This window comes from Pseudorca crassidens, chromosome 11 (genome assembly GCF_039906515.1).
Source record: "Pseudorca crassidens isolate mPseCra1 chromosome 11, mPseCra1.hap1, whole genome shotgun sequence".
Classification (NCBI taxonomy): domain Eukaryota; kingdom Metazoa; phylum Chordata; class Mammalia; order Artiodactyla; family Delphinidae; genus Pseudorca; species Pseudorca crassidens.
In genome coordinates, this window is record NC_090306.1 from 42,046,832 (window position 1) to 42,070,066 (window position 23,235).

At 55.0% G+C, this 23,235-nt stretch overlaps 1 protein-coding gene across 1 annotated transcript in view; it reads right to left on the reverse strand.

Annotated features, from left to right (window-relative positions):
* Positions 1-9,287: 9,287 nt before the first annotated feature.
* COL2A1 (collagen type II alpha 1 chain) overlaps positions 9,288-23,235 on the reverse strand; it is a 30,529-nt gene continuing 16,581 nt past the window's right edge. The window contains exons 21-54 of the mRNA XM_067698688.1: positions 23,117-23,215; positions 22,899-22,952; positions 22,435-22,542; positions 21,984-22,037; positions 21,804-21,902; positions 21,599-21,652; positions 21,059-21,157; positions 20,612-20,665; positions 20,184-20,237; positions 19,790-19,843; positions 19,551-19,604; positions 19,282-19,326; positions 19,024-19,122; positions 18,715-18,822; positions 18,327-18,380; positions 17,971-18,024; positions 17,495-17,548; positions 17,085-17,138; positions 16,709-16,816; positions 16,053-16,106; positions 15,569-15,622; positions 14,743-14,904; positions 14,395-14,502; positions 14,081-14,188; positions 13,741-13,794; positions 13,489-13,596; positions 13,288-13,341; positions 13,049-13,156; positions 12,718-12,771; positions 12,172-12,279; positions 11,489-11,777; positions 10,868-11,055; positions 10,308-10,550; positions 9,288-9,863 (exon numbers count right to left, since the gene is read on the reverse strand). Coding sequence (XP_067554789.1) covers positions 9,717-9,863; positions 10,308-10,550; positions 10,868-11,055; positions 11,489-11,777; positions 12,172-12,279; positions 12,718-12,771; positions 13,049-13,156; positions 13,288-13,341; positions 13,489-13,596; positions 13,741-13,794; positions 14,081-14,188; positions 14,395-14,502; positions 14,743-14,904; positions 15,569-15,622; positions 16,053-16,106; positions 16,709-16,816; positions 17,085-17,138; positions 17,495-17,548; positions 17,971-18,024; positions 18,327-18,380; positions 18,715-18,822; positions 19,024-19,122; positions 19,282-19,326; positions 19,551-19,604; positions 19,790-19,843; positions 20,184-20,237; positions 20,612-20,665; positions 21,059-21,157; positions 21,599-21,652; positions 21,804-21,902; positions 21,984-22,037; positions 22,435-22,542; positions 22,899-22,952; positions 23,117-23,215 — 3,198 coding nt within the window. The 3' untranslated portion in view covers positions 9,288-9,716. The remainder of the gene's footprint in view (positions 9,864-10,307; positions 10,551-10,867; positions 11,056-11,488; positions 11,778-12,171; positions 12,280-12,717; positions 12,772-13,048; positions 13,157-13,287; positions 13,342-13,488; positions 13,597-13,740; positions 13,795-14,080; positions 14,189-14,394; positions 14,503-14,742; positions 14,905-15,568; positions 15,623-16,052; positions 16,107-16,708; positions 16,817-17,084; positions 17,139-17,494; positions 17,549-17,970; positions 18,025-18,326; positions 18,381-18,714; positions 18,823-19,023; positions 19,123-19,281; positions 19,327-19,550; positions 19,605-19,789; positions 19,844-20,183; positions 20,238-20,611; positions 20,666-21,058; positions 21,158-21,598; positions 21,653-21,803; positions 21,903-21,983; positions 22,038-22,434; positions 22,543-22,898; positions 22,953-23,116; positions 23,216-23,235) is intronic.

Genomic DNA, 23,235 nt, shown 5'->3' on the forward strand with positions numbered 1-23,235 from the left:
AGTTTTGTCTGGGTGTATGCCCAGGAGTGGGATTGCTGGATCATATGGCAACTCTATTTCTAGGTTTTTGAGAAACCTCCATACTGTTCTCCATAGTGGCTGCACCAATTTACATTCCCACCAACAGTGTAAGAGGGTTCCTTATTCTCCACACTCTCTCCGGGTTTATTATTTGCAGACTTTTTAAAGATGCCATTCTGACCAGTGTGAGGTGGTACTTCATTGTAGTTCTGATTTGCGTTTCTCTAATAATTAGTGGTGATGATGAATATATTTTCATGTGTCTACTGGCCATCTGTATGTCTTTTTTGGAGAAATGTATATTTAGGTCTTCTGCCTAATTTTCGATTGGGTTGTTTGTTTTTTTGTTGTTATTTAATTGTATGAGCTGTTTGTATATTTTGGAAATTAAGCCCTTGTCAGGTACATCATTTGCAAATATTTTCTCACAGTCCATAGGCTGTCTTTTCATTTTGTTTCTGGTTTCCTTTGCTGTGCAAAAGCTTATAGGTTTAATTAGGTCCCATTTGTTTATTTTTGCTTTTATTTCTAGTGCCTTGGGAGACTGATCTAAAAACATTGGTACAGTTTATGTCAGAGAATGTTTTGCCTGTGTTCTCTTCCGGAAGTTTTATGGTGTCATGTCTTATGTTTAAGTCTTTAAGTCATTTTGAGTTTATTTTTGTATGTGGTGTGAGGGTGTGTTCTAACTTCATTGATTTGCATATGGCTGTCCAACTTTCCCAACACCACTTGCTGAAGAGACTATCTTTTCACCATTGTATATTCTTGCCTTGTATATTCTTTGTTGAAGATTTACTGACCATAGGTATGTGGTTTATCTCTGGGCTCTCTATTCTGTTCCATTGATCCATATGTCTGTTTTTGTGCTAATACCACAGTTTTGATTACTGCAGCTTTGCAGTATTGTCTTAAATCCGGGAGGGTTAAGCCTCCTGCTTTGTTCTTTTTCCTCAGGATTGCTTTGGCGATTCTGGACCTTTTATGGTTCCCTATAAAATTTAGGATTTTTGTTCTTGTTTTGTGAAAAATGTCATGGGTCATTTGATAAGGGATCACATTAAATCTATAGATTGCTTTGGGTAGTGTGGCCATTTTAACAATATTAGTTTTTCCAGTCCAAGAGCATGGGATATCTTTCCATTTCTTTGAATCATCTTCAGTTTCCTTTATTAATGTTTTATAGTTTTCAGCATATAAGTCTTTCACCTCCTTGGTGAGGTTTATTCCTAAGTATTTTAATTTTTTTGATGTGATTTTAAGAGAGATTGTTTACATTCCCTTTCTGATATTTCACTGTTAGTGTAAAGAAATGCAACCAATTTCTGTACCTTAATCTTGTAGGCTGCTACCTTGCTGAATTCATTTATCAGTTCTAGTAGTTTTGGTGTGGAGTCTTTAGGGTTTTCTATATATAGTATCATGCCATCTGCATATAATGGCAGTTTTACCTCTTCCCTGCCAATCTGAGTACCTTTTATTTCTTGTCTGATTGCTGTGGCTACGACTTCCAATACTATGTTGAATGAAAGTGGTGAGAGTAGGCATTCTTGTCTTGTGCCAGATTTTAGCAGGAAGGCTTTCGGCTTTTCACCATTGAGTATTATATTGGCTGTGGGTTTGTCATAAATAACTTTTATTATGTTGAGATATGTTCCATCTATACCCACTTTCGTAAGGGTTGTTATCATGAATGGATGTTGAATTTTATTGGATGCTTTTTCTGCATCTTTTGAGATCATCATATGGTTTTTGTCTTTTCTTTTGTTGATGTGGTGTATCATATTCATTTGTGTATTTTGACCCTGTGATGATCCTTGTGACCCTGGGATGAATCTAGCTTGGTCATGGTGTATGACCTTTTTTATGTGTTGTTGGATTTGGTTTGCTAATATTTTGCTGAGAATTTTTGCATCTATATTCATCAAAGATATTGGCCTGTAATTTTCATTTTTGGTAGTGTCTTTGGTATCAGGGTGATGGTGGCTTCATAGAATGTCTTTGGGAGTGTTCCTTTTTCTTCAATCTTTTGGAATAGTTTGAGAAGGATCAGTATAAACTCTTCTTTGTATATTTGGTAGAATTCACCTGTGAGCCATATGGTCCTGGACTTTAGTTTGTAGGGAGTTTTTTAAATTACACATTCTAGGGGGCTTCCCTGGTGGTGCAGTGGTTGGGAGTCCGCCTGCCGATGCAGGGGACATGGGTTCGTGTCCCGGTCCGGGAAGATCCCACATGCCACGGAGCAGCTGGGCCCGTGAGCCATGGCCACTGAGCCTGCGCGTCCGGAGCCGGTGCTCTGCAACGGGAGAGGCCACAACAGTGAGAGGCCCGCGTACTGAAAAAAAAAAAAAAATTACACATTCTATTTCACTTCTAGTGATCATTCTGTTCAAGTTATCTGTTTCTTCTTTTTTTTAATTTATTAATGTATTTATTTTGACTGCGTTGGGTCTTCGTTGCTGCGCACAAGCTTTCTCTAGTTTCAGTGAGCAGGGGCTACTCTTCATTGTGGTGCACGGGCTTCTCATTGTGGTGGATTCTCTTGTTGCAAAGCACAGGCTCTAGGCATGTGGGCTTCAGTAGCTGTGGCACATGGGCTCAGTGGTTGTGGCTCACGGGCTTAGTTGCTCCACGGTATGTGGGGTCTTCCCAGACCAGGGATTGAACCCATGTCCCCTGCTTTGGCAGGCGGATTCTTAACCACTGAGCCACCAGGGAAGTCCCTCTATTTCTTCTTGCTCCAGTTTTGGTGGGCTGTATGTTTGTAGAAACTTGTCCATTTCTTCCAGGTTATCAAATTTGTTGGCATATAATTGTGCAAAGTATTCTCGTGGTTTGTGGTATTTCTCTGGTATCAGCTGTGATTTCTCCTCTTTCATTTCTTATTTTTTTATTTGTGTCTTCTCTCTTTTCTTCTTGGTGAGCCTGGCCAGAGGTTTGTCAATTTTGTTTACCCTTTCAAAGAACTGGCTCTTGGTTTTATTGATTTTTTTAATTGTTTTTTTTAAATCTCTATTTTATTTATTTCCTCTCTGATCTTTATTATCTCCTTCCTCCTGCTAATTTTAGGGTTTTTTGTTCTTCTTTTTCTAATTCTTTTAGGTGGTGGGTTCGGTTGTTTATTTGAGATTTTTTTGTTTCCTAAAGAAGACCTGTATCACTATGAACTTCTCTCTAAGAACTGCTTTTGCTGCATTCCATAGATTTCATATGGTTGTGCTTTCATTGTCATTTACCTCAAGGTTTTTGTTTTGTTTTGTTTTTTTTGCGGTACGCGGGCCTCTCACTGTTGTGGCCTCTCCCGTTGCGGAGCAACAGGCACCAGACACGCAGGCTCAGCGGCCATGGCTCACGGGCCGCAGCCGCTCCGCGGCATGTGGGATCTTCCCGGACCAGGGCACGAACCCGTGTCCCCTGCATCGGCAGGTGGACTTTCAACCACTGCGCCACCAGGGAAGCCCCCTCAAGGTACTTTTAAATTTCTTCTTTGATTTCATCATTGACCTATTGGTTTTTTAGTAGCATGTTGTTTAGTCCATGTATTGTTTTTTTTTTCTCGTTTCTTTTTCTTTGGTTGATTTCTAGTTTCATGCCATCATTGTCAGAAAAGATGCTTGAAATAATTTCTATCCTCTTAAATTTGTTGAGGCTTGTTGAGACTTGTGCCCTAGTACGTGGCCAATCCTAGAGAGTGTTCCATGTGCACTTGAAAAGAAGAAAGAAGGTGTATTCTGCTTTTTTGGCTGTAATATCTTGAAAATATCAATTAAGTATAACAGTTCTATTGTATCATTTAGGATCTCTGTTGCCTTATTGATCTTCTGTCTCGAAGATCTGTCCATTGATGTGAGTGGGGTGTTAAAATCTCCTACTATTATTGTATTCCATCAATTTCTCCCTTTATGTCTGTTAGTATTTCTTTTATGTATTTGGGTGCTCCTATATTGGGTGCATATATATGGACAAGTGTAATATCCTTTTCTTGTGTTGATCCTTTTATCATTATATAGTATCCTTCTTTATCTTTCTTTATAGCCTTTGTTTTAAAATCTATTTTGTCTGATGTGAGTATTGCCACCCCCGCTTTCTTGTCATTTCCGTTTGCATGAAATGTCTTTTTCCATCCTCTCACTTTCTTTTTTTTTTAAATAAAGTGGGTTTTTAAAAATTTTTATTTATTTTATTTTTGGCTGTGTTGGGTCTTCGTTGCTGCACGCAGGCTTTTCTCTGGTTGTGGCGAGCAGGGCCTACTCTTCTTTGCGGTGCACGGGCTTCTCATTGCAGTGGCTTCTCTTATTGTGGAACACGGGCTCTAGGCACACAGGCTTCAGTAGTTGTGGCACACAGGCTTAGTAGCTGTGGCTCGTGGGTTCTAGAGCACAGGCTCAGTAGTTGTGGTACATGGGCTTAATTGCTCCACGGCATATGGGATCTTCCCGGACCAGGGCTCGAACCTGTGTCCCCTGCATTGGCAGGTGGATTCTTAACCACTGTGCCACCAGGGAAGCCCCATACCCTCACTTTCAATCTATGTGTGTCCTTTGCCCTAAAGTGGGTCTCTTGTAGGCAGCGTATTGTAGGCTCTTGTCCTTTTTATCCAGTCTGCCACTCTGTGTCTTTTGATTGGAGCATTTAGTCCATTGACATTTAAGGTAATTACTGATAGATATGTTATTTATTGCCATTTTAAACCTTGTTTTCCCGTTGACTTTATATTTCTTCTTTGTCCCTTTCTTTTTTTGTTTTTCCTTTTGTGGTTTGATGGTTTTTTTTTGTAGTATGCTTGTGTTCTCTTCTTTTTGGTTTTTGTGAATCTATTGTATGTTTTTGATTTTTGGATACCCTGTTTTTGAAGTATGTTAACCCCTTCCTATATCTACTTGCTTTAGACTGGTAGTCATACAGGCTTAAGCACACTCTAGGAAAAAAAATCTACATTTTCTTACTGTCCTCCCCCACATTTTACGATTTTGATGTCCTCTTTTACATCTTCACGTTCATCCTTTTGCTGTTCATTGTCGTTACCATCACTTTCACAGAAATTTTTTGTTTTGTCTTTCTTTAAGTCTGTGTACTGGCTTATTTACATGATTTACTTTCCAATTGTGATTTTCTCTTCCCTGTAGATTCTTCTTTTCTATTTAGAGAAGGCCTTTCAATATTTCCTTTAGGATAGGTTTAGTATTGCTGTATTCTTTTAGTTTTTGCCTGTGTGAGAAGTTCTTTATCTCTTCTTCTATTCTAAATGATAATCTTGCTGGGTAGAGTATCCTAGGTTGCAGACTTTTTCCCTTTCAGGACTTTGAATATATCTTGCCACTCCTTTCTGGCCTGCAATGTTTCAGTACAGAAATCAGCTGATAGGCTTATGGGGGTTACCTTGTAGTTAACTCTTTGTTTTTCTCTTGCTGCCTTTAGAATCCTCTCTTTAACTTTTGCCATTTTAATTATAGTATGTCTTGGTGTAGGTCTGTTTGGGTTCATCTCGTTTGGGATCCTCTGTGCTTCCCGTAACTGGATATCTGTTTCCTTCTCTAGGTTTGGGAAGTTTTCAGCCATAGTTTCTTCAAATACGTTTTCAATTCCCTTTTCTCTTTCTTCTCCTTCTGGGATCCCTATTCTGCATAGATTGGCATGCTTTATATTATCCCATAAGTCTCTTATATTGCTTTCATTTTTTAAAATTTGGCTTTCTGTATGCCGCTCTGATTGGGTGCTTTCCATTATTCTGTCTTCCAGGTCACTTATTTGCTCCTCTGCATTATTCATTCTGCTCTTCATTGCCTTCAGCTCAGCTTTCCTCTTGGCGAATGAGTTCTCTAATTTTTCTTGGTTCCTTTTTTATAGTTTCTAGTTCCTTTTTACAGTAATCTGCATTTCTGTCAATAGCCCTTCTTAATTCCATCAGTATTTTTATTATCTCCTTTTTGAACTCTGTGTCTGTTAGACTGACGAGATCTGTTTCACTTGTTCTTTCAGGGGAATTCTCCTCTGATTTTTTAACTGGGAGCAGTTCCTCTGCTTCTTCATTTTACTTATATTTCTGTTGCTTTATGAGTTTAGGAGAAACAATTATCTACCGTGGTCTTGGAGGGCTATTTATATGGGGGAGCATCCCTGTGTAGCCTGCTTGGGTTTAATATTTTTGGTGCGAGGGCTGTTTTTAGCATGGATGCCTGTCACGTCTGTCCTTAGTGTATGCTGGCCGTTATCCCCTTGTTAGGAGGTGTGACTGGCGTTGTGGTGATCAGAGCCTGCACTAGATGTTGAGCGAGGCAGCCGCGCAGGGAGAGATTTCAGCCCTGCTTCCTAAGTTGTGTGGCCCCTGGGCTCAGCTGTGATTTCAGCCCCTCCTCTGCACGTGGGCAACCCGCTGGTGGCTGGGGCGTGGGAGCCCACCCAGGCGGCGGCCCACTGAGGTGGTGGCTTGGGTGCGTGCTCCCAGAGCCTGTAGAGGCTGCTATGGTGGCTCCACCCCTCCCTTTGTACACCACTTAATGGTGCTTCACTTCTATGGCGGGCTCGAGCTTCTGCAAACACCCCCAGTTGCGGCTGTACCGCACTCCAGCCCCTTCCGGCTGTCTCCGTGCAGCCAACAGCAGTCCTCTCCCCAGGTCTGTTCTCTAAACCCCGCGTTCCAGCACCCAGCCCCCACCCATACCAGCAGCTGCGCATAGACCGCCTGTGTACGTCTCTCTCTGTTCTGCCCGCCACAAACCAGGTGTGCTCTCCTCCGAGCCTCTGGAGCTCCCTTTCTGTCCTGGCTGATCTCCCCACCAGTGAAGCGGCTTCCCAGGGTGCAGGAACCTCACCACTCCTTCAGTTCCTTCCCAGGGGAGCAGGTCCTATCCCACTCGCTCTTTTTTTTTTTTTTCTTTCTTTCATCCTGCCCAGTTACGTGGAGATCCTTCTTGTCCTTTCAGGTGTTTGAGGTCTCCTGCCAGTGATGGGTAGGTATTCTGTGAGCATTTTTCCATTTGTATTTTTTTATGTATTTGTGGGAGGAGGTGAGTTCCACATCCTTCTACTCCACCATCTTGACTGGAGTGCAGGAATGTGTTTCTTGGAGATGAAGCTTCACCAGAGATCTTTCTCTGTAGCTTCTGGGTTGGCCTCTGCCGTGACCTCTTTCTTAACTCTCAAAGTACTTACACCATGTCCCCTGGTTGAAATCTCCATTTATTCATTTACTCGTTCCAAAAAAGTATTTATTGAGCACCTGCTATATGCTAAGGATTGCATTTTCTATACGTTTTTGTCCAGAGTCATAGGTAGATGTTTCATATGCCATGATAAGCCTCTGATACTCACTGGATCCCATATACGCCACAATGTACTTCCACCGTCTGTTCTGCAACACTAGTTACCCCAAAGCAGGATCCCTGAGACCTCTGGGTCACCTGTCCTTCTAGGGGTTCTAGCCCCAGATGTGAAACTATTAAAAGAATCAGGCTGGGGACTTCCCTGGTGGTCCAGTGGTTGAGACTTCACCTTCCAATGCAAGGGGTACGGGTTCGATCCCTGGTCAGGGAGCTAAGATCCCACATGCCTCAGGGCCAAAAAACCAAAACGAAACAGAAGCAATTTTGTAACAAATTCAATAAAGACTTTAAAAATGGTCCACATTAAAAAAAAAAAAAAAGAATCAGCCTGTTTGTAAAAGTTCTACATGAGTCTAAGGGGTCCTAAGTATTTCTCTGGGCAAAATAATCCTTATTCTTTGCCTTTATAAGTAAGCTTCTTCATCACCTCGAGATTCATTCTGTGCATTCTGTGTTTCTTCTCTTGTTTAGAAGGGGAAACTATTTCGGAAGTTGGTCTGTGATTTACCCAGGATCCAGGGTCCTGAGCAAGTCTTCACTGGAGTCAGACTCCTGGGTTCCACTCAGTCAAAAAGCAAAAGCCCTTGGAGGCAGGACACTTTCGTAGAGACGAGGAAGCTCAAGAAAGGAACAGTAGCCTGACGGAGGCCTACAGCTAGTAAGCCAGGTCTGTCCACTCAGTCCCGCCGGGGTCAGAATGTTATCTGAGAGGTTATTGTGCCTCGAGAGAGACCTTCTGCCTTTCCTGGGGCATCAGGGATCATGGGAATTAGTGGTGAGCCTCTGGCCCAGGTCGGGACAAAGGGGCTACTGTAGTGCAGTACTGTCACCCAGGGTGGTGCGTTTTGATCTGACCACAGATGCAGGGCTTTCTGTCCCGCTGCTTCTCTTCCCTTCTGGTTCATTCATCAGTTACCAGTGCAGCAGTTGCTATTATTTCTAGGTTTGACTGGGTACCCGGGAAATGGGTGGGCTACGAGGGATCAGCTTTATATGCTGATGCAGATGGGACTCCTCTTACCAGGGACTGAGCTGATGCTCACGATCTGTTGAGCTGCTTTGGAATAAGTCGCTCTGACACCACTGTGGGCAGTGAAGTGAGCTAGGGAGCAGGATAGGCGCTGAGTGTGGCTGACAGGTTGGAACGAGACTCCACTATTCAGCTCCGTATGTGGTCTGAGAGGCTTCCATAAGCGTCCGCAGACCTCTCCCCCTTGCCCCCACTAGCTCTCTTGGTATATGGAAGGGTTGTTTATTTAAAATTATGAGATAGCTCTTCTAATTGTGTGTTCTTATGTTTGCGATTCACTCTTTTAGTTTGTCAGGAACTAGCCCCCTCTAGTGGAAAAGGTGAGCACCTCCTCATTTTTGCCCCACATAACACGAGTCTTTGGAAGGCAAGAAGGGACCGGCTGTCCCTCCGTGTGTTGAGAAGACACCCATGGAAGCTTTAGGTGCCAGCCCAGCAAGTGAGGAACGGGGGCTGGGAAAAAGGAATAAGGGGTGGGGCGAGCGTTCAGCACTAACACTTCTGCTTGAACTGAAGTCTGAGGGAAAGATACAGATAAATAGATTGACTGGTGCACTGGGCCTCTGTGGATTCCCTCCCCTGCCCTCCCCCCCGGCACCGTGCACCCCCCCCCCTCCTCGGGGCGTCTCTGGTCTCTCCCGAGTGGCACGACACAGGCCCCACCTCCCCGTCGGAGTTCAGAGAGCATCTTTTCTCTTGCACTAATCCGCCTGGAGGTGTGTCTGGGCTTATGCTCAGGAACAAGGCCGCCTCCTCTCGTGTGCCTCCCTTCCCAAACCTCGGTCTCTGTTCCTACTTCACCCCTGGGTTCCACTTGGTGCCAAAGTTTACGAAAGAGGATTCTGTCCTGCCCACAGACTCCAGGACTAATGACAAATAAAGCACAAAGCACAAGCCAATATGTACTTTCCAATAATTTTTTTGTTTTTAATATCAATTGACATTTTAAAAAATACAGAGGTGTTTGACACAGAATAGCACCATTGTGTGGGACACACACAGTTCCTGCGCCCGGCACCCGAAGGGGGGGTTCTCTTGCCTGGGCTGGGGGGCAGTCACTCGGGGGCGTTTAACTCACACCAGTTAGTTTCCTGCCTCTGCCTTGACCCAAAGGTCTTACAGGAAGACAATAAATAAATAGAACACCGAGATTTTATTTTGCAGTCTGCCCAGTTCAGGTCTCTTAGAGAAGGGAGAAAAGTCCAAACTGTGAGAGGGTGGGATGAATGGACATCAGGTCAGGTCAGCCATTCAGTGCAGAGTCCTAGAGTGACTGGGATTGGAAAGTACTTGGGTCCTTTGGGTTTGCAATGGATTGTGTTGTTTCTGGGTTCGGGTTTTTACAAGAAGCAGACAGGCCCTATGTCCACACCGAATTCCTGCTCGGGCCCGCCTATGTCCATGGGTGCAATGTCAATGATGGGGAGACGTGAGGTCTTCTGCGACCGGTACTCAATCATAGTCTTGCCCCACTTACCGGTGTGTTTCTAGGGGAGAAAGAGAGGAGAGTCGGCGGATGCCTTACGATCCGGTGCCAGCTGCCCTGGACCCCAAAACCGAACACACGCGGGGGGGCCTAGACCTCTCTTGGACTGGCCTCCGCCTCGACGCCAGTCCTCAGCAGCAGGGCCTCCTCCCCCTGCCCTTCTCCTCCCCACTGTCCACAGTGACCCAGCCTGCGAGGGCAGAGGCCCACACACGTCGCATGAGTGTTCCTCCAAGTCACCGGACACGCTGAGCCAAGGGAGGGGAGGGGACAGAACAACACGCCCCTCTCCCTCACCTGTCGCTCTGCGTGGCATCCCCACGTAGCCCGTCGGCGCTCGTGCCCCTTTAGGGCCACGATGCCTGCTGTGGACCAGCCCTCTGCCTGCTGTCGCCCGGGGCCCCAGGCGGCTCATCTCTCTGGCGGCCCAGCCGGCCTGACTCACCGTGCAGCCATCCTTCAGAACCGTATACGTGAACCTGCTGTTGCCCTCGGCCCGGATCTCCACGTCGTTGGAGCCCTGGATGAGCAGGGCCTTCTTGAGGTTGCCAGCGGCCTCGTCCAGGTAGGCAATGCTGTTCTTGCAGTGGTAGGTGATGTTCTGGGAGCCCTCGGTGGACAGCAGGCGCAGGAAGGTCATCTGGACGTTGGCGGTGTTGGCAGCCAGGTTGTCATCTCCATAGCTGAACTGGGAGGGGCAGACAGCAGTGGCGTGAGGCCCGGGCGGGACAGGGCCCTCCGAGCGGGGTTTGCAGGAGCTGAAGGGGGCTGGGGAGGGGTCACTGGGAAGACACGTTTGCTTCCGGGGAGTGGAGCAAGCCTCCGAGGACTCTTCCTCCACCTCGAAGTGGGAAAACATCCCCCTCCTCCTCTTTCCTTCTTCCCCTGAACTCTCCCCCAGCCCCCATCCAGTGAGAATGTGAGCAAGGCGCTAAAGACTGCCGGGGAGAAAGCAGAGGGGGATTCTGATGCGCCGTCCCTGGCCTAGAGCACGCGGGGACTCACGTGGAAGCCACCGTTGATGGTTTCTCCAAACCAGATGTGTTTCTTGTCCTTGCTCTTGCTGTTCCACCAGTTCTTCTTGGGAACGCTGGCCGGGCTGGGGTAGACACAGGTCTCGCCAGTGTCCATGTTGCAGAAAACCTTCATGGCGTCCAGGGTGCAGCCCTGGTTCGGGTCGATCCAGTAATCTCCTGCAGCGGAGAGGCAACACCCCATCGGGGCTCAGACAGGCACAGACACACGCTCCCGAGAGGGCCAGGCCTGCCTGGGGTGACAGAAAGGCCTATGGGGACACCAGGGGCAGAGGAGCAGGGTGTGAGGGCCACGTGCGGCCAAAGGGAGGGGAGAGGGAGGGATCCGGGCGAGGAGACCCGGATGGGAAGGTCCAGGGCTAAACAGGGGGGCAGGCAAAGGCACAGGAGCAGGGCCTGCCCGGTGGATGGAACTCTACCCTGAAGTCACTTCCACCATGTGGCCATGACCGGACGGGACCAGGGCTGCAGTTTCTCTGCTGTGAAATGGGGGAGCCACCACCAGTGCCAGAACCTTCCAGGCCCGACTCTGCCCCTCCTTCTGAAGGGGGCCGTGCCCAGCGGGGGCGGGGATCCTGCCCTCCAGGCTCACCGCTCTTCCACTCGGGGTGGCAGAGTTTCAGGTCCCGGCAGGTGCGGGCGGGGTTCTTGCGGGATCCCTCGGGGCTGCGGATGCTCTCGATCTGGTTGTTGAGGGACTTGAGCGTGGCATCCACCTCGGCGTCGTGCTGTCTCAGGTTGCCGGCTGCCTCATCGGCCCGCATGTACTGCATGGGGTCGGGGCCCTTCTCTCTCTGGCCTAGGCCAGCAAAGGCGGACATGTCAATGCCAGGGCCAGGGGGACCTGGAGGGCCAGGGGGTCCAGGATTTCCAGGAGGACCCTGCAGCAGGAAACAGAGAAATCAGCCAGGAATTACAGGGAGACGCCCCTCCTGTGTCCATCCCCGCCTGCTAGAATGTACTAGGATGTCTTCTTCCCAGTCCCATGAGGGGGGTGTGTGTGTGTGTGCGTGTGTGCGCGTGTGTGTGTGTGCGTGCGTGCGTGCGTGTGTGCGCGCGGAGCAGGCCAAGACCAAGAAAACCATAGAATGCTCCCTGTTTTTTCATTGGCCCCTCTCTTCTATGTCTCATGGACTCTGAACTTCCAGGGAGCTCCCAGGATAAAGGATGCTGTCACATTAGCTGCAGGCTGATGCCCCGAAAGAAGCCCTTCGCATCCGAGAGCTCAAGCCTCCCGGTGCCGGGAGCACCCCAGACGGCAGGAAGGACACTCACAGCAGGGCCAGTTTCGCCTGAACGTCCACGGGGTCCAGGAGGTCCAATGGGGCCGGGGATTCCATTAGCGCCATCTTTGCCAGAGGGACCGACGGGGCCAGGAGGACCCTGCAGGCCGGGAGGGAGAAAGACAGTGAGAAGAGAGCCATCGACAAAGGGAAGGTCCGGGAGAAGCCGGGACTGGTGAGGCTCATAGCTGCTCTCTTCCCAAGTCTTCCCATTTCTCAGTCATGGAACCCCACACTGCTCTCCGTGTGGCCAAGAACCGGCAGGACGGCTTCACGGCTCTCTCACTCCCTACAATCCCCTTTGTAAAATCCTATTCCCAGGGAGTCTGTCTGACAGCCGAGAGCTGCGCTCGTGGTCGTCCTATGGCCTCAGGTACTTCTCTGGCCACAGTGTCACCAAGCCAGTCCCACCTCTGCTGCTGAGTGAGGCGCCTGAGCCCGAGGCTTCCCCAGAAGCAGCCACATCTCCCTCCTCACCAGACACCTGACCAGCACCCTGGTCCCACCCCGGAGGAAGGGTTCACTCTGTCTCACTTACTCTGGGGCCAGAAGGGCCGGCAGGACCAGAAGTCCCTTGGTCTCCAGCGGGACCCTGTGCAGCAGGAAGAGGCAAAGGTCAGAGGTCAGCACGGACAGGGCCCCATCTTCCACGTCAGGAGGCCTTCTTGAATACGTATATATACTGGGAGTTGGGGGAGCGCATACACGTCCCGCCCCTGCGCCCCTTCCATGTGCTTCTCCCTGCAACCCTGAGGAGGCCCTGCACATTTCTCAGGACGATCCCCAGCCGCCTTAGCAGCATGGGAAACGCCAGTGGGCTCCGTGAAGGGGGACGCCTTGGGGAACCGAGCACAGCCTGCGGCACTCACAGGGGGGCCGGGCAGACCCTGCAGACCAGTGAAGCCACGGTGTCCTTTCAGTCCCCTCTCGCCAGCCTCTCCCGTTTCTCCTTTGTCACCTCGGGGGCCTTGAGGGCCCTGGGAACAAGACACAAAGACACAGGTTTGGTCAGCTCAGGCCAGCCTCACCCGCGCCAAGGGGCCCCAGGTCCCTGCTGCCCCCTGAACCTGCCTGTCGGGGACCCAGCACAGGATGCTCAGATACTCACTGGCATTCCCCGGGCTCCAGCTGGTCCTGAGGGTCCCATGGGGCCTTGTGCACCCTGTGGGGAGAGTGGGGGCAGCGTCAGAGCACAGTCAAGACAGGGACGCGCCCAGGGCCTGGGGTGGGGGAGGGCGGTGGTGGAACGCTCCCTACCCACGCAGCCACCCTCCTCCACCGTGGCTTTTACTGACTCGAAGATACTCACAGCTTCTCCTCGGTCTCCCTGCTTGCCAACTGGGCCGGCGGGGCCAGGAGAGCCAGGGGGCCCTGGGGCTCCGGGGGCACCCAAGGGACCGGTCTCACCACGATCACCCTGTCAGGAGAGAGGTCTCCGGCTCAGAGAGGAACGTTCCAGAAGAGGCAAGGAGAGACGTGATTCTGACCCCAGCCCTGCCAGGCCAATGGAATGTCCTCCCCGCCCCACCGTACTCACCTTGAGTGAGACCCCGATACCCACCTTGACTCCAGCTGCACCGTCTCTGCCAGGGGGGCCGTCAGCACCAGGGCTTCCCTGCGCAAAGGGAAACACGCCATCAGAGCTGCCCACCATCCCCGCCTCTGCTTCCCGTCCTCCCTCAGGAGCCCAGGTTTGTGCCCTCCCTCCAGCCAAAGCTTCCTCAGCCAGCTTCCTCCTGCCTCCCTGCCGTGGGCCCAGCTCTTAGTCTCCGTGCCCTCTCTCTCCCATCACCACCCTCCCATCACATCTGGGCGCTTGGGCTCGGCCCATCTGTCACCCCCTTCTCCAGGGCTCCCCTCTCCCTAGAACGGGCTACCCCACAGTGGATCCCACTGCACACCTCGCGTCCAGGTTCACCCGCAGGACCAGTCAGGCCAGGAGGACCCACGGGGCCAGGGGGACCTCGGTCTCCAGATGCTCCAGGAGCTCCCTGCTTGCCAGGCTCACCCTGGGGGACAGCGACAAGGAGGATGAGTGCGCGCTCCGAGGCCCCTCGGAGCCCTTCTGGGGAGGGCGCTGACCGCGGGTCAGTTCAGACGGTGCGGAGCGGTGGCAGCCTCGGGGTGGCCAGGCCACCGAGAGCACCAGGTGAAGAGCGTCCACCTGAGCCAGGCGGGGCCCAGCTCGCCCGGAGGAAGGGGCGTCCCCACTCACCGATGGGCCGGGCAGGCCGGGGAATCCTCGCTCACCACGCTGCCCCGGCAGACCGACGATGCCCCTCTGACCGGCCAGACCCTGGGGACCTGGAGGACCGTCGGGACCCTGAGGGAGGAGAGGAGGGAGGTGAGAACTTGAGAAGTGACACGGAGCCGCCCCCCGCCCCTCCGTGAGGTGGCAGCTGCCCACTGCAGGGGTCAGGACACTTCTCTCTGCAGCGCCCGCCCCCCCCGGCAGTCCCACAGTCGTGCTCCCCCCACTCTGGGCTCTGTGAGCCCACGTGCCCTTCACACTTCTGCTCCAGGGACCTTGGCCCTGGGCTCCCCAGCCTGGGGTGGGACTTACAGAAGGACCGTCATCTCCAGGCTCTCCCTTCTCGCCAGGGGGTCCGGAAGGACCTTGGAGGCCAGGGTCACCAGCTCGGCCAGGGGGGCCGCTGTCTCCTCGAGCACCTTTGGGACCATCTTTTCCAGAAGGACCAGGGGGGCCAGGGGGTCCAGGGTTGCCCTAGAAGGAGCAAATGCGGGACGTGAGAACTCATCTCACCCTTCACCATCCTTCCAGGCTGCCAAAGCCACGGTGACCCTCTGGGGGCTTCCTCCACCGTAAGGGCAGCTTGACCCCCACCCCGGGCTACCTCTTCCATCTTCTCTCCCCCGTGAGCTCTGGCTTCAAGCCAGCCTGGCTTCTCCAGCCTCTGCACACTTTCCTTTTTCTGATCGACCTGGACTCCCTCCTGCCTCCTTCCCTGTGGCCTCAGTCCCACCACCGGTCCTCAAGGAACAGCTCCAGCCTCACCCCTGGCCGCTAAGCCTCTGCGCCCGCTCCCTCTGCGCTTGGCAGTGTTGGTGAGCTGGGGGACTTTCCCCAGGAGCAAGATGCAGACATCCTTACAAAGCACAGTGTGCTCAAGAAGTGTGCGTCCACGACGAAAGCAACTGTACCAGCCCTGTCCTGCCCACGGAGCCAGAAGCCCGTGGCCAGCAAGAGGGCCCCCCGCCCTGCTCCCAGCTGTCTGCAAGGAGAGCAGGTCCCTGTGGTCAGTTAACTACTGTTCCCAGGAGTGGGGATGGGCACAAAGACGTGTGGGGGACTGGGCCAGACTCTTCGACCCCTGCCTGTGCCTCCCATGCCTGGAGTTAGGGAGGAAACAGCCGGGGGCAGCACTTACATTGGAACCTGGGGGTCCGACGCGGCCTGCAGCTCCGGGGAATCCGGTGGCTCCCTATGTGAGGAGAGGAGGACCCTGAGGACCTCAGACCCTCAGGAGGCCCAAGAATCAAATTTGGGGGCGGGGGTCTCATAGGCTGGTTTGGAAAGGAGCAAGGGCGCACGGCAGCCAGGGGAGAGCTAGAGAGGGAGAAAGGGCCCCAGGTCTGGCCACTGCCCCGGGCAGCTGCAGCTTCTCAGCCTCCAGCCCCTGCAGGGGGAGGATGCAGTGGGGCAGTCAGCGCTGTAGGGGCGCCCTCTCTCCCCCCGGCTGTGGGATGGGCTCTGTGTGGGAGGGGCTCGGGCTGAGAGGGAAGGAGGTGGGGTGGGGTCTCTGGGGCCAGACCTCCTTCCTGAGGCCCGGGGGGGTGGGTGCGAGAGAAGCCGCTGCCCCTGCAGTGCCCTCCACTCGGCCCAGTGACGGTGGGAACGGGGGCCTCACTCACCGGGGGGCCTTGAGCGCCTCGGGCTCCTTTAGGACCAGTCACACCAGTAGGACCCTGGGGAGGAAGGAGGGAGACGGTGAGGCCCGGTCGCCCCGGGGGAGGGCTGTGGGCTTCTGGGCGCGGGTCCCTTCTGAGCCCCGTGGACTCCTGAGAGCTCGGTTCTCAGAGATGCAGCTTTGTCAGCACTAAAATCCCAGCCTGGAGAGGCTGTCACAGGTGGGCCTGCCACCCCGACCCACAGGAGACTCGTGCTCTAGGAGATCTCGGGGAGGGCAGGCCCATCAGGTGTCCTCAGAGCCAGTCCAAGGTCTCCCAGGAGACTGGCCGCTCTGCCCCAGGCCATCTGTTGCTCAGGGAGACCCAGCGGCTGGTACCCTGTGTCGGCCCCCAGCCACACACCCACACCCACACCCGCGGCTCTGAAGGCCAGCTTAGCTCCTTGAACCTTTACCCCTGAGCACAAATTCCTCCTCCCTGCAGCCTCCCCTCCTGTGGCTGCAGCAGCAGGCTCCAGGGTCTGCTGGGTGGAGGGCCCTAAACACAGGCGGGCAGCCCCAGGCCTCCTAGCCACCTCTGCCTGCCCAGGCCCCTCTCCCGGGACCCAGCACCGCCTACCGTGTGGGAGCGGTTTCGGGGGGGAGCTCAGCATTACCCACCTGAGGCCCGGGAGCTCCAGAGGGGCCCTGAGGACCCGGGGCACCGGCGTCACCTTTCTGGCCAGCCTCTCCTTGCTCGCCTTTGGCACCGGGCTGGCCGTCAGCACCCTGTTCCGGGAAGGAGGAGGCCAGTGAGTGCGGGCAAAGGGGCCAGAGACTGTGTGAGTGTGTGCGTCCACCCTGGGCCTGGACACCGAGTCTCGGGTAGGACTGTCACATCGCTGTGGAGATGTGGACGCGGAGGAGCCACTTCCCTCTTCTTTAAATCCTGTCCTTCCCTCCCCCACAGGCGGGAAGGTGTCCTTTGGGAATGACTCGAGCTGGCCAGAGTGGAGGGCATGGGAGGGAGGGAGGGAGGGTGGACAGAGATACTCACAGGAGGACCAGCAAATCCAGCGGGCCCGGGGGGTCCAGTCTCTCCACGTTCACCCTGTGAGAGAAGAGGGCCGGGAGGGGTGAGGCTCAGCTGCCGGCCTGCTCTGTTCCCTCCTGTGAGCCCAGAGCCCGCTCTGGCCCAGCCTAGCCTACTGCACAGTAACCCTCAGAGAGAAGGGGGTCGGGAGGCTCTCCGTCCTAAATAAAGGGACCCAGGTCAGGAAGCCTCTCACGGTCGGAGGATCTGGGGACCCGAAGGCCCTCCACCCTGATCACATCATGGGGGGGGACGTGCCTTCCCCCTTCCTTTCTCATCTCTCCTCCCACCCCCAGGCCCAGAGGGCAGGGTGGGAGCCGTGCCCGGGGTGGGGGGGGGGGCCTGCAGGGCCAGGCTCAGGGGCAGATACTCACCGGGGCGCCGCGAGCACCAGCAGTTCCTGAAGGACCAGGAGGTCCAACTTCTCCCTAAAGTGGGTCAGCGGGTGGGGGGGGGGGGTGGACAAAAGTCAAGGATGAGGGATGTAGGGTGAGAGGGGGCCCTTCCAGAGCAAAGTGCATCCAGAGAGCCCTGACGGGGGGACGGGGGCTCTGGTCTCCCCTCTGACCCGTGGCGTGTTCTCCCCTTGTTGCTTTGGCCATACCTGCACCTACTCGGGGCCTTTGCTGAAGACACCCATACCCCCATCCAACTGCTTCCCTCAGTGGTGCACACAGCCATGACTTTGCCTCTAAGAACGAGCCCCCACGCTCCACTCCTTGCAGCCGCTGCAAGGCAGGAGGCCGACAGGTATCGAGCGAGGGGAAGAGAGAGCAGTCTTTGGCAGGAGATGAGAAGGAGATTCGTTGGGGGAGGTGAGGCAGAGCGAGGAAAGGGATCCACAACTCACCTTCTCACCGTTGGCACCAGCCGGGCCAGGGGGGCCAATGGGGCCAGTCAGACCCTGGGGGAGAGAAGGCGGAGTGAGGGGCAGGGAGAGGCAGCCAGGGACGCGGAGTCCAACAGGGAGCCTGGAGACGCCGCACCCAACAGACCTTGGTGTACCCTCGCGTGGCCCCCAGAGCTCCCTCTCACCCTGGGGCCCCCACTTTTGACAGGGAAGTCCTTGTAGTTGCCCAGCCCACAAAACTGAGATAGGAGCAGAGACCACGCTCACACGCTGCCCCTCTGTCCCCTGAGTGCATGAGGTCCCCTGCATCTGTCCCCATCCCAACCCCAGGGAGCCTGCAGCCAGCATCCACTTACCCGTCCACCATCCTTCCCGGGGGCTCCCTCGGGGCCTTTCTCACCAACATCACCCTGTGGGATAGAGAAAAACGGGCCACCTTAGGGAGCTACTCCAAGATCCCCTTTGCCGGCTCAGTGCCCCCCCTGAATGGGGCTCCAGGCAGAGCTCAGAGCCTGGCCAAGAAGGATTTGCTGCAGTCTCAGGGTGGGTAACGGGGAGTAACAGAAGTGAGACAGAGGGAAGTGTCAGGGCAGGATGTCACTCAAGGTCAAACGGAGAGCCTGGGAGCGGTCTCCAAGTTCCTCAAGAGGATAACGGGGACCCTCACCGCCTGGTGCCGTGGGGAGCGGGAGGGAGTGTGGGGAAGCCCAGCTGTGGCAGAAGCGCGCTCAGCCTGGTACTCACCCTGTCTCCCTTGGGCCCAGCGATGCCAGCTGCTCCTCTCTCACCGGGCATCCCCTGCAGACCTGGAGGGCCCTGAGCCCCAGGGGGGCCACCTGGGCCAGCTGCACCCTGCGGTGGGAGAGGAGTCTGTGGAAGGCAGCACTTCCCCTGGGCCCCCCAGGCCCCAAGCCCCCTTTCCTTCCCTTCCTCCTCTGCCCAGACCCCTTTCTGTCTCATCCTCCATCCCTCCCTCCTTCCATCTTCATCCCCCCTGAGCCCCCTCCCCTTCCAGCCCAGAGGACCCCCGCCAGCAGAACCCGCCTCACTCACTTTGGGACCATCAGTGCCAGGAGTGCCAGGCAGGCCGCGGGGCCCCTGGAGGCCCTGGGACCCTGGAGAGCCACGTTCCCCTGGGAAACCTCGTTCACCCTGTGACAGAGACACCAAGGAGGAGTCAGGCAAGAGAGATGGGGCGGAGGCCCAGAGAGAGAGGAGACCCAGGACGGCTGTGCTGGGATGCACGGCAGAACCACACGGGAGGGAGCAGGCCCAAGGAGGCCGCGCGGAAACAGTGGATGGGACACTCACCCTGGGACCCACGAGGCCGGGAGCTCCAGCTTCACCAGGAACGCCCTGAAGAACGAAGAAGGATGTGTGAGAGAGCAGAGGCTTTTCTGTCCCAGATCCTCGGCGGAGCTGCCCTCCCGCTGGGGGCTGAGCTCAGACCTGGGCAGCAGGTCCTGGACATTCCCTGGCCTCCTGGGGCTCCTTGTGCCCACTCCTGCCCTTGCCTCCTGGGCATGAGAATAGATCTTCCCACCTAAACAGGCTACAGGTTCAAAGAGCCCCAAACTCACCTGGTCACCTGGTTTTCCACCTTCACCTGGGGGACCAGGCGGGCCAGGAAGTCCCTAGAAGCCAAAGTGACTTGGTTAGGAAAGGAGTGTGTTTGCTGCCACGCCCTGCAGGGAGGCCAGCACAGTGCGAGAGCAGGTGTAGGGGAGGGGGTTCAGGGAAGACTCATCCCTGGGTCCCCCTCAAGGGGGCACTGCTGCTGCCCCAGAGCCCTGCGTGTGGACGGGATCCAGCCGCCTACCTGGAACCCAGATGGCCCAGGAGCACCCTGCTCGCCTCGTTCACCGGCAGGTCCCTGCAGAGGAAGACAAAGGCGAGCTGAGCCAGCCCCCAGAGAATCTGGGAGCCTCATCTAGGCCTACAGGGGCCTGGGGCCGGCCCGCGGGAGGGCAGGTGACACCTTGCCTCACTGCCCAAGCAGGGTGTGCATGCCTCGCTGTCCTCCCACCAGTGACCCGCACCCCTGACAACCCGGAAGGGGTCCAGGCTGCCTCCTGGGACGCCCTGCCTCAGCTCAGGCTGGGTCAGGTGTCCTGGATCAGCCCAGATCCACACCTGTCAGCTCCCTTACTCCCCACCTCTACCCACAAAGCTCCTGCCCACGGGCCACCTGGAGAGGCTGGGCAGGTACTTACAGCAGGTCCAGGGGGGCCTGCAGCTCCTGTCTCACCATCTTTGCCAGGGAGACCCTAGAGGGGAGAGAAAGGGGTGATGTAATGATACACTCTTCTTCAGTTCTACAGACCCCAGGACCAGGCAGGTGTACTATGTGGCCCAGAGTTTCTAGATGATCCCCTGCCTGAACTCCATTTCCACACCTTCCCTTCCTGTCCTTTCCCGGCCCCCTTCGTTCCCTCGGTCCTTCTCAGCATGGGAGCCTCCTCCATCTCTCTGGGCTGCTGTCAGCGATCAGAAGTCTCCCCGTGCGGACTCCCAGAGCAGCATGGGCTCAGCCGCGGGAATCCACGCGGCCAGCTAGGGGCCCCAGAAGCGTGCCATAGGGCTGCTCTCTCCTTGCAGGGGTCCAGCAAACGCTAACATGGGCAGTGGGGAGGGTACTTACTCTCAGACCAGGAGCACCAGGCAGTCCTTTCTCACCAGCTTTGCCAGGCTCACCCTGGAAGAAAGAGTGCAGGGCCATAAGGTGGAGGGCTGTGGTGGGAGCGGGGGTATGGCCAGCTTGGGAGATTGGGGCTTGAGGTCACTGCCTCGCGGACAGCAAAGGCCAGAGCCAAGTGTCAGCGCCTCTCTTATGCTCAGAGGTGTGAACTGATAGCGCTGCCCCGGGGATCAACGTCATGGCTGAGATGTCCCAAGGGCTCTAAAGAGCCCTGGGTTTCCCCCGATCACGTTCACTGCTACGGGGCGTGGAGGTCCAAGCTGCCCGGGGTACCATGGATTCGCTCATCGTGGCCCTTGGGATAACTCTGTTCAGGGCCAGCCCTTTCCCCAGGGGCAGGGAGGTAGTAGCACCATATGGAAGGAAATGGAAGGGCAGGTGATTACTTACACTGGCACCTTTGGGGCCAGGGAAACCCATGACACCAGGCTGCCCGCGAGCCCCCTGAGGACCTGGAGGTCCAGGGCGACCATCTTCACCAGCGGCTCCCTGAAAGAGAGGACACCATTCTCAGAACATGGACGCTCGACCACATTTGTCCATCCAGTATCTACTAAGCGCTACTACGTAGCAGGCTCAGGGCTGGGCACTGGCCGGACAGACAGCACGTGGGATTGACCGAGTTCACAAACAGCAGCCCACACAGGCCCCATCGGCAACAAGGCGCTCCTTCGCTTGTAAGTTTTGTCCCTGAAAGTGCACATCGTGCTTTGTCTTCCTCCAACAGAAGGCCCAAATGCACAAGGGGGTGGCATCTTCAGAACTCACAGCCACCGCACAGGCCACACCTGGCCCTAGTACCTACCATCTGTCCCCCACCCCAACTCTCAAAATTCACGGGCTGCCCCTACCCAACTCCTGTCTCTTTTCCCATCTGCCTCCCCAAGGATTTCCCCAACCCTTCCCAACGACCCCAGATGATGGACTTACAGAAGGACCAACTTTGCCTTGAGGACCAGCATCACCAGGGCGACCAGTGAGACCCTTTGTGTAGGGGAGAGAAGAGGATGGGTGTCAGGGCAGCCTCAGGACCGCCCAAACCTGGCAGCACAGGGGCGGAGGGACCAGGTGGGGCAGGGCATGAGGGGTCTGTTCAAAATCAGAAGCCGAGGACAAAAGCAGCTCTGCTACTTACCCGGGCTCCAGGGAGGCCAGGCTCTCCAGGACGGCCAGGGTCACCATTGGCTCCCTTGGGACCAGCAAGACCACTGGGCCCTCGCTCTCCAGGGGCTCCCTACACAAGAGGAGGCAGGGGGTCAGCAGAAAGCCATGTGCCCAGTGATGTGGGGACCCCAGCCCCTGTGCCCCGACTCACCTTGGGACCTGCCAGACCATCCTGACCTGGGAACCCACGGTTGCCAGGAGCACCCTAGGGAGAAGTGGAGAGGAGAGACTGAGTCAGGGTGGCCCCTGACCCAGCCGCGGCTGCAGAGCCTCGCCAGACCCCAGGGGGTCCATCTACGAACCCGCCAACCATAATTTCTGTGGCCCAGTAGCTACGGCCTGCAAGATTCTGAGCGATTAACTTCTTGGGCCTGTCCCCACCTTTCTGGGAAGGAGCTGCAACTATTTCATGCCATCCCGGAGAGGGGGCGTGGAGAGACACAAAGAAGGAGAAGGCTTCCTATCCCCATGGTGGTGGGTGGAGAAAAGAGAAGTAGGACGTCTAGGAGGCCACAGACTTGGCAAAGACCCAGAGCCACAGGGACCGGACTTGCATCTCCAGGTCACACCCCAATGAGCGTGGGGACTCCTGGCCCACTTACTCTTTCTCCAGGGGGACCAGCGGGCCCAGCACCACCAGGCTCTCCACGGGCCCCTCTTTTGCCTTCTTCACCAGCAGGACCGGGGGCTCCTTGGGGACCAGTAGGGCCCTGAGAAGCAGCACAAAAGAGAAACAGGGTGAGTCTTCGCCGGGCCCTGGGGCGAGCACCAGCCTGGTGTGTGGAGGAAGTGGCTGTGACTATTGTTTCAGGGCTGGGGGACCTGGGGAAGTGAGGCCACAAAGGATCAGCGTTGGGGGGGGGGAGAGCAGAAGTGCCCCAGGGGGAAGAGAGAGTATAAAGTTCAAACTGGTCAAGCTGGTCAGGCCAACGATGGGAGCTGAAGCTGCAGCAGCTTCTCAACCTTGTCATATCTCGTCTCCGACATGGCCTGAGACGACCCGGATTAGGGGACAGAGCTCCTGCAGAGGTGGGCAGTGGGCCAGGCGTGGTGGCCAGATACTCACCGGTTCTCCCTTGGGGCCTTGTTCGCCTTTGAAGCCAGCAATACCAGGCTCACCCTTAACAAAGGAGAAAGGCAGGTTCTCACACTCGGTTCTCTCCACGGCCCTGTCCCTACCTCCCGAAACCCTTAAAGGCGCCCCACCAAAGGACATGGTGTGAGCGCAGGAAGGAGGGATGGCGGTTTTGACGCTGGGGCGCTTGACCTCATCCTGGATCTTACCGTTTGACCTTTCGGGCCCAGAGGACCAGTTGCACCTTGAGGGCCGGGTGGACCACGGGGCCCAGGGAAGCCGGGAGCACCAGCAATGCCAGGGGCACCCTATCAGCATGAGCAGAGAG